This window comes from Cynocephalus volans, chromosome 9, assembly GCF_027409185.1.
Source record: "Cynocephalus volans isolate mCynVol1 chromosome 9, mCynVol1.pri, whole genome shotgun sequence".
Classification (NCBI taxonomy): domain Eukaryota; kingdom Metazoa; phylum Chordata; class Mammalia; order Dermoptera; family Cynocephalidae; genus Cynocephalus; species Cynocephalus volans.
This window is the reverse complement of record NC_084468.1, coordinates 57,710,180-57,728,194: the sequence shown is the minus strand read 5'-3', so window position 1 is coordinate 57,728,194 and position 18,015 is coordinate 57,710,180. Positions and strand designations below refer to the sequence as shown.

The 18,015-nt window shown below is 35.6% G+C and overlaps 1 protein-coding gene and 1 non-coding gene across 2 annotated transcripts in view; both read right to left on the bottom strand.

Moving 5' to 3' along the window:
* Positions 1-369: 369 nt before the first annotated feature.
* Positions 370-18,015, bottom strand: part of STAP1 (signal transducing adaptor family member 1) — a gene marked incomplete at its 3' end in the record, with an annotated part of 38,038 nt that continues 20,392 nt past the window's right edge. The window contains exons 6-9 of the mRNA XM_063107435.1: positions 17,586-17,714; positions 11,406-11,475; positions 9,288-9,384; positions 370-422 (exon numbers count right to left, since the gene is read on the bottom strand). Coding sequence (XP_062963505.1) covers positions 370-422; positions 9,288-9,384; positions 11,406-11,475; positions 17,586-17,714 — 349 coding nt within the window. The remainder of the gene's footprint in view (positions 423-9,287; positions 9,385-11,405; positions 11,476-17,585; positions 17,715-18,015) is intronic.
* On the bottom strand, positions 17,356-17,461 carry LOC134386679 (U6 spliceosomal RNA). Its single transcript, XR_010024509.1, has one exon. It is a non-coding gene; the product is annotated as a U6 spliceosomal RNA (small nuclear RNA).

Here is an 18,015-nt window from a genome sequence, read left to right as displayed (position 1 = left end):
AGGATTTAGGAGAATTAATGAACCTGCTGTGGAAACTGTATAGGAGAAACGTATTTAATTGACACCTAGGGAAATAAAAACTCCATTTAGAAAATACTATGTGTTTTCAACTGTCAGTGCATGAGAATGTGTATATTTACAATATATACCCCCACAGCCATAGTCTATTGTTTTCCAGTGAATTGGTTTCATTCTGCTAAGATAATGAAGTTGTATGCTGCAATGTTTAATTCTGGTGTCCAAGTGAGTGACTTGGTATAAGGATCAGAAGAATAAAGGTATTTCTCTTTAATAATGAGATCTTCCTTTTGAAAATATAAATTACCAATATACATTGAAGATAGTTTTCACATTTTTATTTCATACAATGTGTGGATTTTTCTTTAACTTCTCGCTTCTCTCTTCTATGTTGGGTTCTTGGCCTAGAAAATTGCAGGTGGAAAAACTTGATTAATTAAAGAACAAATATCGAGGAACAAGATGGTTCTTTATTTTCAAAGTGAGCTGATTTTTGTGCTTGCGCCTAGGACATTGGTGGTATGTTTAATAAATATTCGGTAATACTGAATATTCAGATGCTTTTCAATTTTTGTCCTGAACCTGTAACTTGGTTCCTAATAAATTTTTCTCTAGGATATATTTTTCTCTTCCTCTTTAGCTTAATACCAGTTTCCTACCATACTATATTTTAAAGTGGCTTTTAAACTGCCAATTTCCAAAGTTGGGAAAAATAGATTAATATCTTTGACCATACTGGTTCCATCATTGCTCTTGCCCTTTGGAGTTAGATAGCTGAATGCTGACATGAGTTAACTAGGATCAAAGAAAATCTCATTTTCTTTTAAACAGTATTTTATTGTAAACACAACACATTTTTTCCAAGTCTCCATATTTGAACTCTTAGGTGCTTGACAATGCCCATTGCCCAACTCAAGACAAATTAAAGATAATTGCTCTAGCAGTTCCACTGTGCCCCATCAGCTATGAGTCCAAATTCCTTAAACAATTCTAGGATTCTACAAAGTTTCCTTAAAACTTTAGCATTATTTGTCAAGGTAAGTTTTGACTTTGTGTAGTTTTTCTTAGAAAGTCCTATTTCTGTTCTCATTCATTCTTTCAATTTATTTTGCTATCATCTTTCTCCTTTTGAAATAAAATACGTTATAGAATATATGCCAGTTATTTGAAGTCTTTCTCCACATGCCCCTCCAATTCCAACTGTTCTTATATCATTTCATAGTCCTTACAACAAAGGAATCTGAAATGCAGGGAGGTTGAGTAATTTGTTCCTGATCACGAAACAAACTGACTGTTCAGTCACATAGCAATAGCAATCCAGTTGTCTGTGTCTTTCTTTTTCTTTTTTTTTTTTTTAAAAGATGACCGGTAAGGGGATCCGAACCCTTGACTTAGTGTTGTCAGCACCACGCTCTCCCAAGTGAGCCACGGGCCGGCCCCAGTTGTCTGTTTCTAAAATCATTGACATTTTACATTAACAGCCCATTTTGATTTCTTTCTATTGTCTATTTTCTTCTTTTCCTGGCCCTGCCATAAGGGTGGCCCCTAGTCAAGGTGCCACACTGTGGCAATGGCAGCCTAGGCACCTAAAACCCCAAGAGAAAATTCATGCTTCTAGCAAGAGAAACCAGGAAAAGTGGACTCAAAAGAGTGGTGTGGTGGAGAGAGAGTTGAAATTACTTTTTTCTTTCTTTAAACTTCTTTAGAGGGATTATGCCACCTCAGTCTCACAGAACTGCATAACAGCACAAATGGCTACATCACTTAAGAAGCCCCATCTTTCTAGCTGGAAGACTAGGGAAAGGATCCTTGGTAGCTGTTGACTGTGGGGGGAATCCCAGAGGTGAAAGCTGGAAAACAGCATCCCATAGTTCTATGTATTAACTGACTTGACAAGTTCCAGGCCTACCGCTGAGCTGTGCATGCATAGAACAGATACAAAACAGCAAAGGCTTTGAGAATTAAACTAAGATATTAACTACTGCCCAAGTCCCAGGCTAATAATCACTGAAGATACAGAGACCCAAAGCAGCACATAACAAAAGCTTTGAAAATTTAACTGATAATGGAACTGCTTCCCACAGAAAAAAGAACTGGTTCGATCTAATTAGGATGATTGCCTGCTTTTAAAAAAGCTCCAGAGGATTTCAGTAGTACCCAGGGACTCATGACAATATTCAAAATGTCCAAAATACAATCCAAAATAGCTTGATATACAAAAAGCCAGAGAAGTGTGACTAATTCTCAAGGGAAAAGACAATCCATACCAACACTAAGATAACTAAGGTATTGGAATTATCAAAGACTTTAAAGCAGCTGTGCTCCATGAGGGTTTCATAAACACTCTTGAAAAGAACAGGAAGACAGATGTTCTCAACAAAGAAGAAATTTTGATGGAAATTGGCTCATGATTATGGAGGCCAAGAAGTCCCACAATCTGCCCTCCTCAAGCCACCTTATGTAAATGCTGAAACTTCACCCTTTCTGTACAGAGGACATGGAGATAGGCAGTTGCTTTCAGTCACAGAATTCGGCAAATGGAGAACAATATCAGCAAGCTGGAGAAACAGGAAAGCTGACGGTTTTATTCAGTTGGAGTCTGAAGGCCTTAGAACCAGGGAAGCCAATAGTGTAACTCCCAGACAGAGGTCAAAGGCCTGACAACTGGAGGTGGGGGTGGGGACGCACACTGGTATATGTCTCTGGGCCCAGAGGCCCAAGACAAGGAGCTTCTGTGTCGCAGGGCAGGAGAAGAAGGATGTGCCAGCTCCAGAAGAGAAAAAAAATTGATCCTTCCTCTCTGCCTTTTTGTTCTATTTGGGTGGGCCTCCAGAGATGGGATAGTGCCTGTTCAAATTGGTGAAGGTGGGTCTTCTTTATTCAGTCTACTATTCAAATTCTAATCTCTTCACATCCTCACAACACTCTCAGAAATAATGCTTTAACAGCTGTCTAGGTATCCCTTAGCCTAGTCAAATTGACACACTAAAATTAACCATCTACTAACATAAAAACACACATGGACCAATGGAACAGAATAGAGAATCCAGAAATTAACCTATGTATTTACAGCTAACTGATCTTGGGCAAAGAAGCCAAGAACATACATTGGGGAAAGGTCACCCTCTTCAGTAAACGATGCTGGGAAAACTGGATATCCATGTGTAGAGTAATAGAAACCAGACACCTCTCTCTCACCATATGCCAAAATCAACTCAAAATGGATTAAAGACCTAAATGTAAGACCTGAGACTAAAACTCCTAGAAGAAAACAGGGGGAAACTTTATGATGTGGAACTGGGCAAAGATGTTATGAATAATGCCCCCAAAGGTGATGGGATGTCAATACCATCATTATGTTACCATTATATGACAGGTTATTCCCATGAGTATGTTACATTATATAAGATCTTGCTAGCAGATTTGCTCTGTAAGCCAATCGTCTCTCTCCCCAACTCTCCTTATTTCTCTCCCTCCCTCCTTCTCAAATGTCTCAAATGTCCTGACGAAGCTAGTTGTTATGAATCCCAAAGCTGTAAGAAATTGAATTCCCCCAACAACCTGAGTGAGTTTGGAAGTGGATCTCAGTCTAAATGAGAACCCAGTCTGAGATAATACCTTGACAGCAAGACCCAACTAAGCCAGGCTGAGACTCTTAACCCACAGAAACTGAGATGATAAAATGTGTTTTAATCTACTAAATTTTGGTAATTTGTTGCACAGCTCAGAAAACTAATACACACCCTAACAACAGAGCTTCAAAATACATGAAGCAAAGACAGAACTGAAAGAATAGACAAATCCACAATTGTACGTGAATTCAACACCCCTTTCTTAGTTATCAATATAACAAGTAGAAGAAAATCAGCAAGCATATTGAATACCTGAACCACGTTATCAACCAATGTGACCTATTTTACATTTATAAATTATTCCAACCAACAACAGCAGAATATACTTTTTTATGTATAGATGGGATATTTACAAAAATACACCATATTCTGAACCATAAAATAAGTTTACAAGAATTGAAATCATATAGATTATGATCTCTGACCATAACAGAAAAAAACAAGAAACAATTAACAAAATGATCTCAAAAATTTCCAAATACTAATATCAAAAATATATAAGGAACTTACCTTGGATTGAATGTCCCCCCAAAACTTAATCCTCACTGTAGCTGTTGAGGGTGGGAAATGCTATTATGGCAGTTGAAAGGTGGGGGCTAAAAGAGGGGATTAGATTGGGAGGATCATTCCATAGTAAATGGCTTGATCCATTTGATGGTATAATAGCAATCACAGACATGTTCTGGGGACTTTAAAAAGAGAGTGCACAAGGAGCTCTCTCTGCCATATTCGCCATGTGATACCCTGAGTCGCTATAGTCATCACCAGGACAAAGCCCTTACCGGATGTGTTCCCTGGACTTTGGGCTTCCCAGCCTCTGAAACTGTAAGCAATAAATTTCATTTTCTTATAAATTACCCAGTTCTAAGTATTTTGTTATAAGCAATGGAAATGGACTAATACAGAACTCATACAACTCAATTGCAAAAATATAAATTATCCAATTGAAAAATGGGCAAAGGACCCAAATAGACATTTTTCTAAAGAAGATATACAAATGGCTAACAGGTACATGAAACAGTGCTTGACAACACTAATCATCAGGTAAATGCAAATTAAGGCCATTGGCTATTATCAAAAAGACAGAAGAAATAAGTGTTGGCAAGGATGTGCAGAAAAGAACATTTTATGTACTATTGATGAGAATGTAAATTGATACAGCCATTATGGAAAACATTATGGAGATTCCTCAAAAAATTAAAAATAGAACTATTTTATGATCTAGCAATCCCACTTCTTGGTATATATTCAAAGGAAATAAAATACTATCTTAAAGAGATATCTGCACTCTCAAGTTCACTGCAGCATTATTGATAGTAGCCAAGACATGGAATCAACCTAACTGTCGACAGGTGAATGAATAAAGAAAATGTGGTATATACATACAATGGAATATTATTCAGCCATAAAAAAGGAGGGAAATCCTGGCACTTGTAACATATATGAACCTGGAGGACATTGTGCTTAGTGAAATAAGCCAGACTCAGAAAGATAAATATTATATGATCTCAATAATATGTGGAATCTAAGAAAGTCCAACTCAGAAACAGAATAGAAAGGTGATTGCCAGGGGCTGGAGGGTGGGAAAATGGGGAGATGTTGGTTAAAGAATACAAACTTTTAGTTATACAGTGAATACCTTCTGGGCATCTAATGCACAGCATGCTGGTAACTAAGTTAATAATACTGTAGTGTATTCCTGAAATTTGATAAGAATAGATTTTAAGTGTTCCCACTTAAGGGGTGACAAATGTGTTAACTAACTTGATTGTGGGATCATTTCACAATATATATGTATATCAAATCATGATGTTGCACACCATAAATATCATTTTATCAATTAAACCTCGGTAAAACTGGGGGGAAATCCCCCAAATACTTGGGATCAAAAAGGAATTCTGTAGGGAAATTTTAAAAATATTTTTAACTGAATTAAAATGAAAATACAGTATATCAAAATTTATGGAATACAGCTAAGCCCTGTTTATAAATTCATAGCAGAAAATTTATAAATTTATGAGGGAAATTTATAACAAAATATTTATATTAGAAATGAAAGTAGTTTAAAATAAATAATCTACAGTTCTACCTGAAGAATTAGGAAAAAAGAAAAAAAGAAAAGCAAGCAGAAGGAAGAAAATAAAGAAAAATCAATAGAATAAGGAAAATAGAGAAAAACCAATGAAACCAAAATCTGGTTCTTTGAAAAGATCAGTTAGTAAACTGTTAACCAGCCTAACCAAGAAACAAAAAAGACACAGATTATCAGTATCAGGAATGAAAGAGGGAACATCGCTATAAACTCTGTTTACTTATTTATTTTGGCAGCTGGGAACCGAATCATTGACCTTAGTGTTACAAGGCCATGCTCTAACCAACTGAGCTAACCAGCCAGCCCAGCTATGGACTTTAAATGGCAATAAATTTGAAGACCTCAAGACACTACCAAAACTCACTTAAAAAGCAAATAACCTGAATTGTCCTACATCTATTAAAGAAGTTGAATTCATAGTTTAAAACCTTCCAGCAAAGAAATTTCCAGGCCCATATGTTCACAGGTAATTCTACCAAATAATACCAATTCTATACACATCTTCCACCTGTTGAAGGAGAGGGAATTCTGCCTAGCTCATTTTCTGATGCCAGCATTACATTAATACCAAAATTGGACAAAATAATTATTTTTTAAAACACTGCAGACTAGTATCTCTCATAAATACAGACACAGAAATTCTTAAAATATTAGCAAATTAAATCCAACAATATATTATATGAAACAGATAATACGTTATAACCAAGTGTGTATATGTAAGGTATGATCAAAAATGGAAAATCAACGTGATTCACCATATTAACAAACTAAAAGGAGAAACCATATGATCATCTCAGTAGATGCAGAGAAAGCTTTTTACAAAATTCAACATTCATCCATGATTTAAAAAAAAAAAAAAAAACTCTCAGCAAAATAGTAATTATAAAGGGAACTTTCTTGCTCAGAGAAAGGACATCTTTTAAAAAACCTACAGCCAACATCATAGTTATTAGTCAAAGATGAAATGTTTTTCCTCTAACACCAGGAGCAAGGCAATGATGTCCATTCTCACCACTTCTATTCGACATTGTTATGGACACCCCAGCCCAAGCAACAAAGCAAGAAAAATAAAATAATCAGATTGGAAGACATGAACTGAAATTGTTCACAGATACTATAATTTCTACATAGAAAATTCCAAGGAATCTACAAAAAAAAAAAAAAAAAAAAGCTTTTAGAAACTAATAAATGAGTTTTGCAAAGTCTTGGAATATAAGTCCAATATATAAAGATCAATTATATTTCTATATACTACAAATGAATAATTGGAATTCAAATTTTATAAACAGGATCATTTATAATAGTACCAAGAAATTAAATAGATATAAATCTAATAAAATATGTGCAGGATCTGTATGCCGAAAACTACAAAGCACTGTGAAAGAAATAAAAGACAACCAAAATAAATGAACCAACATACTGCAGTCCTCAGTTGGTAGACTCAAGATAAAGATGTCAATTCTCCCTGAACTGATCTACAAATTCAGTACCATCCAATTAAAATCCCAGAAGGATTTTTCTGTAGATAGCAATAAGGTGATTTTAAAACTTACACTGAAAGGCAAAAAACCTAGATTACATAATCATTCTATGTGTCAGTTAACCAATTTCTTGTTAACCATCCCCCTCTACCCCTCCCCTCTTACATCTCGTAACCACAGTTCTCTTCTCTCCTTCTAAAAGTTCAATGTATTATTGTGATTGTTGTTTCTTTCTCTCTCTCTCTCTCTTTATTGTTTATCTATGGATTCAGCTCCCACTTATGAATGAGAACATGCAGTATTTCTCTTTCTGCCCCTGGGTTGTTTCATTTAGCATAACTTTCTCCAGGCTCATCCATGTTGCTGCAAATAGCAGAATTTCATTCTTTTCATGGCTTAGTATTCCATTGATTTTGTATAGTAATGATTAATAAGCTAACTATCCTGATCTGACCATCACACATTGTATACAACTATTGAAAGTCAACTTTATATTTCACATATATTTATAATAAATTTTTTTTAATTAATAAAAAATAAAATAAAATACATTAAAAAAGAAACTAGCCCAAACAATTTTGAAAAAAGAAGAAAAAGAACTCCTGATTTCAAGAACTACTATAAAGCTACAGTAACCAAGATTATATGATATTGTCAAAAAGGTAGGAACATATATCAAAGGAAATTGATCCACACAAATATGGTCAAGTGACTCCCCCCCACTCCCCCCAAAGAAGCAAAGGCGATTCAATGGAGAAAGGATGGTGTTTTCTTAGCAAATGGTACTGGAACAATTACAGATTTAAATGCAAAAAAAAAAATTTTGCCCCCATCCCTCCCACTTCTCTTTTAATATAGAGAATGTATATTTGATTTGTATATGCCTACTTAGGATTTTTTTTTTTTTTTTTTTTTTTTTTTTTTTTTTTTTTTTTTAAGGAACCGAACCCGGGGCCTTGGTGTTATCAGCACCGCACTCTACTGAGTGAGCCACGGGCCGGCCCACCTACTTAGGATTTTAAAATGTTGTCTACTTTGTAAGTTACTGACATTTTATCCTATCTGGAGCATCTGACATTGTTGACAGACCATCCCTTTATATTCCCTGTTTGGTTTCCATGACTCTATATATGGTTTTCTCTTATCTCTGAACTTGTTTGATAAAGCCAGTTAGAATGATGGAATGAAGTTAATAGTCACAATACATGCTTCAGGGTTTTTCATTCTCTAGAATGGACGCATACCCTGTCCATGAGGATATATTGGTACTAGCTATGGTTTTAATATTTTTCCCCTCCAATGTAATGTGACAGTGTTAAGAGTGGGAAATCCAACTATGGTATTTGAAAAGTGGGACCTTTAAGAGGTGATTGGATTGTGAGGCTATGCCTTCTTGAGTGGATTAGTCCATTCATGTATTAATGGGTTAATGGACTAATGGGTTATCAGAGAGTAGTCTGGGGGGTTTATAAGCAGAGGAAGAAAGCATGTAGAAATGCACTGTTGCTCAGCCTTCATTATGTGATACCCTGCATTGTGACAGTACTCTGGAGAGTTCCAAGAGTTCCCACAAAGAAGACCCTCACCAGATGTGCCCCTCAACTGTGGACTTTCCAGCCTCCAAAACTGTAAGAAAGGGCCGGCCCGTGGCTCACTCGGTAGAGTGCGGTGCTGATAGCGCCAAGGCCCCGGGTTCGGATCCCATATACGGATGGCCGGTTCGCTCACTGGCTGAGCGTGGTGCTGACAACACCAAGTCAAGGGTTAAGATCCCCTTACCGGTCATCTTTTAAAAAAAAAAAAAAAAAAAAAAAAAAACTGTAAGAAATAGATTCTGTTTCTTTATAAATTACCCAGCTTCAGGTATTCTGTTATAAGCAACAAGAAATAGACTAATATAGTACTCCCTTATTTTCACAAACTCAGTGACAAAATGATTTTCAAACTGGTAAATGTAAAGACTGAACTATAGTTCATACCTGGCTGGTGTTACAAATCATATACAATTTTTTTGGTTTTGTTTGTCTTGTTTTCCTTAATATAGCAACAAAGTGAAGAACATACCAAGGTCTTCATCAGTTGAATATATAAACGGTCTTAAATTTCCTCGAGTCTCCTTCACAAAATAATCAATCACACTGAAAAGGTTTGGGAGTGTTACCTGTATAGAGAAAGAGTGAAAGAAGGCTCAATGTCACCTGGGTAAAGATAGAGTAAGAGAAAGCTCAAATAGAATTTCATGAAGATTACTGCATATTTCCTGACCTCCAGAAGATCATGTCAGGACCTCACTTCAATGGCTTGCTGAATGATCATAGTTTTACCAATTCATGCATCTTATTTCTCCTTTCTAAGTGACCATGTATCAATTTTCTGTTGAGGAATTACCCCTTTCCCATTGAATATAGTCTGGTGGACAATAACTAAATACCTTGCTTTCCCCAATTAAGGCATAAGAATGTGACTCAAGGTCAGAAAATGCTTCCTTGAAATTTGAACTTGAGTTTAGGAACAAGAAAGGATAGCAGCTTCCTTCCTCATCTGAAGGTTCTTAGTACAAGTAACTGCCTCCTAGTCCCTGAAGATTTATCAGGCTTTCAGCCATTTTATACTCTTGTAATACATTTATTTTTACTTAAGTGAGCCATAGTTGGTTTCTTCTGCTTGAAATCAAAGAACTATTAAAGCCAGAGAATTTAAGCATTTTAATATCTCATTATAATAGGATCATTTACTGGTCTAGGAGTAACTGAAATGTGTCTCTACCATCTAAACCAGATTTTTATACAAGTGAGATCAGGTTAAACCTGCATATCCCAGACAGCCTGAAGAGGAAAAAGAATTCACAAAAATACAATCTGGTTGAAGGGAAGGATTGGGGAAGGTAAAAAGTGAAAGGATAATCCAGGCTGTTCATTTTCCTTACACTGTGGACTGTATGGGCTAATGACAGAAATAAGCCCCCATTTACCAGTTGCAAAGATACATTGTTCTTCCCTGACCATTGCTTCTAGTCACTTGTTTATTTGGATTAGCAATCTAGTTCTCTGCCTTTTGCATTAGAACTTTGTGTAAAAAGCTTAGTCAGGCATGGATCTGAGAAGTGAGAATCTCTGGGAGGTATTTATGGCAAAGCTGTATGTGGGCTGTCTGAATCTCCAGTTGCCTTGTTCTCTAAGGTTATGATCAAAGTATAAGAAATTCAAACACATTCTTCCTTTTTCTATTTAATCAACACAATGGGCCCAGAGAGGCAGAGGAATTAGAAGGTCAATTTTAGAGAAATATTATAAATATCTTCAAGATCCACCAGTTTTATTTCAGTGATATTCAGAGACATTATTCCTGGCCCAATCTTCCCACCACTGCAGCCTAAGATTACAGAGCTATATTCCATTTTTTTCCAGTATCCTGGAATGTAGGCCACATTGCCACACTCTGATTTGTTGAGACCACTGTAAATACTAGTTTTCTCATGGGCATTATAGGCATAATGATATCTACCTCAGGGTAATGATAAAGACTTAATTAGATAATATATACATAATACTTAGTTCTGTGCCTAACATAGTATCTGGTGGTTATGATATTATATCATTAGCACCATGATAAGCCAGCTGGGGGTGGGTGGGTAGAGGGATTGAAGACAAGAAACCCTTTCTTTGCTGGTACATTGCTATTAAGAGGGGATCCGAATTTCTGCATGGCAGGTATTAGAGAATTAGACATTTATGGATTTCTCCCCATTAGAAATAAGCATATTTAAATACTTATAATTGGGGAGCACTTTCCAATTCTGTTGGTTAGTGTTTCCCAGGCTGATCCTTATATTTGTCTCCCAATAAACTTCTCTAAAAATCAAAATAAATAAATACTTAATAATGGCAGGATGTAAAACAGATGTTTAACAAAAACAGTATTCTCTCCCTAAAACAATTGTATCGATAAATGAAAAGCAAAAAGAATTTTTAGAAGCAGATTATGTTCTACTTCACCTTGCCTGCCTGTTCACTTCTCACTATATATATCTGCCACCTTCAGGGCTCCTTAACTTTGCTGCTTCCCGCCAGAACTAGGTTTCTAGGGAAGAAGACTGCTTTTCCACTTTTCTTTGTATTCTTTAAGGTAGGTTTGGGAGGAATTGGGAGAAAGTTCATCAACAACAATAAAATAGCTACTTACAGGTTTTTCCAGTTCAATAGTGTAGTTTTTTCCTATGCTTATTACTTTGTAGTGCTTGATTCTTGGCATGCTAAAATGAAACAAATGGTTAATCTCCATTTGATTGTACAATTAGGTCAATGCAAACTAAAGTGAGTATAAAATAATACCTGTTTAGCAAACCTATGTTCCCATGACAACAAAAATTCTTGGTGGTTAGGCAACATTTTAAAAAATCCTTGGTGATTTTTGTTTTTCTATTTACCTGGTTTGCTATGTCTCTTTTTGGGGGGTTACACAGTAGAGATATAGGAAATCTAGGTCATCAAGTGGGTGAATGAGAAAGAATAACAGAGAAGAAAAAAGTAATCAAGATTTGAAAATCAGGCAGAAATACTTTTTTTAAATGTTAGTAACAATGAATTATTGAAAGAAAATTGTTTTCTACTCTACCTCATTACTAATCCAACCAGAAAGCCCTTGATCACTATTATTCCTGCTCGCTCATATACCACCCTGAATATCTGCTAAATTTGGGGCTGACTTAGAAATACAGAAAGTGCTAGGTCACTGTATGAACAATAGATGGGAATATAAGTACAGTAGATGAATCTTAATGTCTTCCTATCGCAGTCTAAATTATTAACACTCTAAAGACATGGTATTTTATTGAGTATGAATGGCTTAGGAACAAGAAACACATTCTATTCATCTTTGTATTCAGCATTAGGCACACAACAAATATTTATGAAACTGAATTTAAAAAATTCTAGGAGCCCATTTCCTAGTGCTATCTGCTAGAACTAAATGAATTTATACTGAGAGCAGAAGTCAGTGTCCATGCCAGTTAGTTGTGAACAACAGTATGTTTGTCTTGAATTCCTTTAATTCATATGGCAAGAGTGTTAGGATCAAAACTTTTCTATGTTGAAAAGTTAACAGCTTTTATTTCTCTGTCGTTTGTTCAAACAACCAATTAATTCAACATTTGTCCAATATACAGAAGCTCTCTAAGCAAAATTGTTCATTGGGTTAAGCTGGTCTACATTCTACAGGGCCTTTTCACTTTTTTTTTTTTTTTTTTAAGTCTCTTCTCTCTCCATTTCCGGTTCATATTCCTCTTGGACTGAACTACATAGAAGTCTTCTATTAAAGGACTCTCTTCCTCATCTACTACTATATCCAAATTTCCAGTGTGATATCCAATTGCTAAACAATTAATTCCAATGGCCTACTTATAAAACATGAGGTAAAGCCTAACCAAACCCTCTCCCCTCCTACAAGAAAGTATTCCTTAATGCTGAAACTTCAGGAATCAGTTACAGATTGGTTAAGGAACTATTTCTGGACAGAAGAGGTCTTACAAGTACCCTTTCAGGGTAATTGGCTCTAGCTTTATCTTTACTCCAACCATAAAAAGGTCTTTTTAATCAGACAGTTATTTTTGAAAACTCTCCCCAGTTTCAATGAGAATTCCTGTATTCCTATGAAATAAGTGATTGCTATTCCTTTGGAGACTGAAAACTTGCTTCAGATTCTGGTTCTGTTATGCGTGCTCTCTGATCCTGTTTCTTCATCTATAAAATGGAAATGGTTGTGCCTTGCCTCACAGGGCTGTTGTGAGTTAACGTTTGCAAAAATCTTAGTACAGTGTTTGGCACATTTAAGCACTCAGTAAATTATAACTATTTTTTAATATGCATTAAATATATTGTTTTAATTTAGTAGTTTCTGTGAGTCTCAGCCTCTTCATTTGTAAAACGTGGATAATACTGTCTCAAAGTTTTTATTGTGCCTGAAGAAAATGCTTGCCAGCATTCAATGCAGGGCCCACAAATGCTAACTTATAAGGGGGGACAATGATTGTTGTTAGTAGCCATCATATCATCGTCATTCATTGCAAAGCTGTGGAAAGAAAAGTGGCAAAGATCAGCAGGGTCTCCTGGAACTTTTGACTAAAAGGACTAAATTCTGAAGTAGAAAATGAGATAGAAAAACAATTCCATTGAAGTTGCTTAGGCTTTTTCTCTCATTTTAGACCCTTTGCTTTTCTTTTATACTATGTTTTGTTTTTTCAGAGGAATAGAGAGAGGGAAAAAACAAGGTTAATTAAATTTGCTATATTAAGATTTCCTGATTATGACCTCAAAAAAGAAGTAACAAGTCTTTAAAAAAAAGTATGTGATCTTAAATGTGGTTATAAGTATTGTTCTTAGCTGCTGCTGCTTTTTTTGGTTTTTTGGGTTTTTTTCTTAAAAGCCAGTCAAATTTAGCAGTGGGGGAGTTGTATACCAACTTCAGTGACACTAAATAAGTTCTAATAACTCACTACCATCGGACCAGTTGTTCTTAGCATCTGTCCTCAATTTTTGCAAAGGAGTACATTTTGGGTAAATATTTATACTGCTTCCTTCACTAATGGCTTTCCAAAGTGTCTATACTACTAGACTGGCACCTAGTCCTAACAATCTCAAGAAAACAAAATCAAATCATGAAGCTTGTTCTAAGAATAGCTTCATGTCTTATGAATTCACACCACCAGGCTGGGTAAAGGTAGATGATATTCTACACCAAGAGAGGAGTCAGCTGATAATTTGACATTGAATGACTTTTATTTATTCCTGAGAACAACAGTCTTCCCTTCAACAGCTGATCTGTTAACAGATGGAGATAATTTTATTTTCAAGTATTGCTTTGTAAATCAACTTTTCCTTTTCAGCTACTGTTTTACCATATACAATCATCTGACTTGCAAAGCTGAACATTTCTCCTATAACCTGTAAGAGAATAAATTGGTTTCATAGGTGACACTGGTGCTTCCTAATAGTCTAGTTTTCTATCAAATTCTTTACAGTAAACTCTACATTATAACAAGCTAAAATTCTAATACTCTCTATACTTGCTATCCTTTAAAATTAAGTGACCTGTTAAAGAGAAGATATTAAATCCATTCATTCTAAAAGGACTATTTTGAGGCATTAAAGAACATATCTTACAATCCTTAACATCATAGGCATATCTGGGTCATCCTAACAGTTAAAATTGTTCTTAGCCATTTCCAGGTGTAAACTATTCCCCAAAGCCTAAATAAGCACATACTGATTCCATGGCTACAATGCTTTAGTTTTGCCATTCTATCTCACTTCTTGCTTTCTAAATATCAACTTGGGGGGATGGGAGGAGTGATTAGTTTTATGAAATTTTAAAAGTTTTTGTGCTCACCAGACAAAAGCAAGAATTTCTATATGAATTCAAACTGGAAGTGAATCTACTAAAATCACAGTGATATAACTTTGATGTGAACTCCTTTGCCAGACTTTCTTATAGTTAAAATATAGCTTAACTATAATATAAATATAAGTAAAAACTAAGACATTAAATTTATATCCTAAGTATAGAAATTCGTTGAGTTTGGTCACAAACCACACCTACAGCAGAAAACACTATTATTTTTCATAGCTCAACTGTATGGAAAATGCAATGCAAAAGTTGGACTAATTTAGACCACCTCAAAAGAGATCATGGGGCCGGCCCGTGGCTCACTCGGGAGAGTGCGGCACTGGTAGCACCGAGGCTGTGGGTTTGGATCCTACATAGGGATGGCTGGTGTGCTCACTGGCTGAGCGATCCCCTTACCGGTTAAAAAAAAAAAAAAAAAAGAGAGAGAGAGAGAGAGATCAGGCCGCTATTGTATAGGAAATAAACAGTTTTTAAAGAGCAATCAGGTCTTGGGATTTTGCTCTTTTTGTGCAGAATAGTAACACAGGATCAGACAATTAGACCAAGAAAGGAGTAACATGAAGGAAAAAAAAAATTACTCACTCTGGTGTGATCTAATTTTGTTTTCAAGCAGTTAGATTGTGTTTCCTTTCAAAATCTGCTATATTGTGTTATTGTTTTGTTTTTTCAGTGGCTGGCCAGTACAGGGATCCAAACCCACGACCTTGGTGTTGGAAGGCTGGGCTCTATAACCAACTCAGCTAACTGGCCAGCCTTATATACATTTTAATTCACTTTTATATCATCTTATTTTTAAAAGTAGAAGTAAATAGTAAAGACTTTTTTTATTTTATGTGATACTCAATTTTCTCTCTTTTTTTTTTTTTTATTTTGACTGGTAAGTAGATCTTAACCCTTGGCTTGGTGCTGTCTGCACCACGCTCAGCCAGTGAGCGCACCGCCCATCCCCATATAGGCTCCTAATCCCGCAGCCTTGGCGCTACGAGCGCCACACTCTCCCGAGTGAGCCACGGAGCTGGCACATAATTTTCTAAACCCTGAAAAAGGACAAACTCCTTGACCAGGATATACTAAATGGAAAAATCTACTTTCTCCCAGGAGTTTTTCTAAGGTCACTGATATTTAATGGAAGCCATACTTTTATTTCTTTTGGATTTGTTTCACGATAGTTAAATTATAAATCAAATAAGTTGTAACTGAAAAATCTATATTCTACCATATTTCAATGGAGTTGAAAACCCATTAACTCTAAATGTTAGCTTATAATAAAGAGAAAAAATAATGAAACCACAAGCAGGTTAAATTGACAGACATTCATTGTAGAAAAATACACATACTCACATCTCTTACACACAGAACTAGGATCTGATTTACCAACTAATATTCTTGCCATCTGTTTAGTGCACATGCTAGTGTATAAATACAATTACTCTGTTTATACAGAGTAGTTGACAATGAATGAAGTTTACTGGGCCATGGCTTATACCGGCAAGTCAGCCATAATACCATAATTTTACTTTTGTCCTGCAAGTGATTATTTTCTTTTCACTGCTTTTATCACTATTTATCAACCTATTTAAAATTATAGATATTTATGAGGTGAACTGATGGATAGATTCTTTGATAGATATGTTATAGTAAAAACGTTAATAGAAGAATATTACCCCCACAGAGTAGAAAATTTAAGAATCAAATTCTGTTTATATTTTTATAGGAACGATAATTATTTATTGAATATTTTCATATGGGAAAAACCCTCTATATTTTAATTATATTATAAGTTGTGAAAGGGTTAACTAAGCCAGAATCCCTATTGAAATGCAAGCTTTCATAGACTCTGAAAGCTGGAGTAGCTTTTAAAAGACCTAAGCACCCTAACTACACAGAAAAACCAACTTTTGCATGTGTTACTGACTTTATCAAAGATAAGCCATTTTACCATGAAGAAATAATTAACCTTGACAAGAAGCTCCAAAGTGGTCATTTTAATACATAAATCATTTTATGTCAACAGTCTAGTGACCTCTCATATCATTCAGAGCAAAACCCTTGTCTCTGCAATAACCTGTAGGGCTCTGAGTGATTTTTCTCTACCCTTACTTCTGGAATCTCATCTACTACTACTTTTCTCCTTGCTCAACTCCATTGCAGTCTCAGTGGCCTCTTTCTGTTTGCTGAACAAGCCAAGAATTCTTCTGCCTCTGGACATATGCACCTGCTGCCTAGAACACTCTTGCCCCAGGTATTGGCATGGTTTGTTCCCTCACTTCTTTCAGGTCTCTGCTTACATGTCAGTTAATAAAGTAGGCCTTCCCTGACCACCCTATACTAAAACAATAGCAGCCACAAATATTTTCTCTATATATCACCTTTGAGGGTTCCCATCTCTCTCATACTGCTTTATTTTACTCCGTAGACTTTACCACCATATATATGATATTTTTAGTTATGTATTTATTTATAGTCTGCATCTCCCCACAAGAATGTAAACTCCTTGAAACCACGGATGTTGTTTTCTTCCCTGCTGTATCTGCAATACCTAGAGCATTACTAGGTACATCATAATCATTTAATAAGTATATGTTGAATCAAATGAATGAACTGTACAATTATATTCAAGACCAAAGTAATTTGCTCATTCTTTTCCCCTCCTGCAAATATTAGCTTTGGCTCAATCTTTAGTATTGCTTATGTGACATTCCCTCCATATTCTTGTGTTCATTTTTTTTTTTTTTAAATAGAATGCTTCACAAATTTGCATGTCATCCTTGCACAAGGACATGCTAAACTTCTCAGTATTGTTCCAATTTTAGTATACATGTTGCCAAAGCAAGCACATTGTGTTCATGTTTTTAGCCCCAACAAAACCCATAGCAGGTGCTGATCTGAACTTGTGTGACTTTACTTTCTAAAGTGATACCATGTTTTAACAATTCCATGCATTTTTTTTATTATACATACTCTGTCTCCTGCCGGATAGTGATGGAGTAATTTCTACTGTCACTACCAGGCCTCAAGATCATATTTCCCAAGGAAGGGTTCTTCTTGAGCATCTCAGTTGCTTCTTTCCGGGACACTGTATAAAAACATCTACAGAGGTGAGATAAAAAACAGAATTTTTATTAACTGATGAAGATTGCTACTTAAAAAACATGCTATCAAAATAACTTTGAGAGCTGCAGTTATTAACTTTTCTCAAAACTTCCAGCTTTATTTGGATCCCTGTACTGGCCAGCCACCAAAAAAAAAAAAAAAGTAAAAAGAAACCTTCCAGCTTTATTATTGCAATTATATAATTATAATTAGATATTGTTACAAACCAGTGCCACTACGAATATGCTAATGCTTAAGGTCCTGCCTCCCTCATTCCTCCAAAGCCTCTTTAAACAAA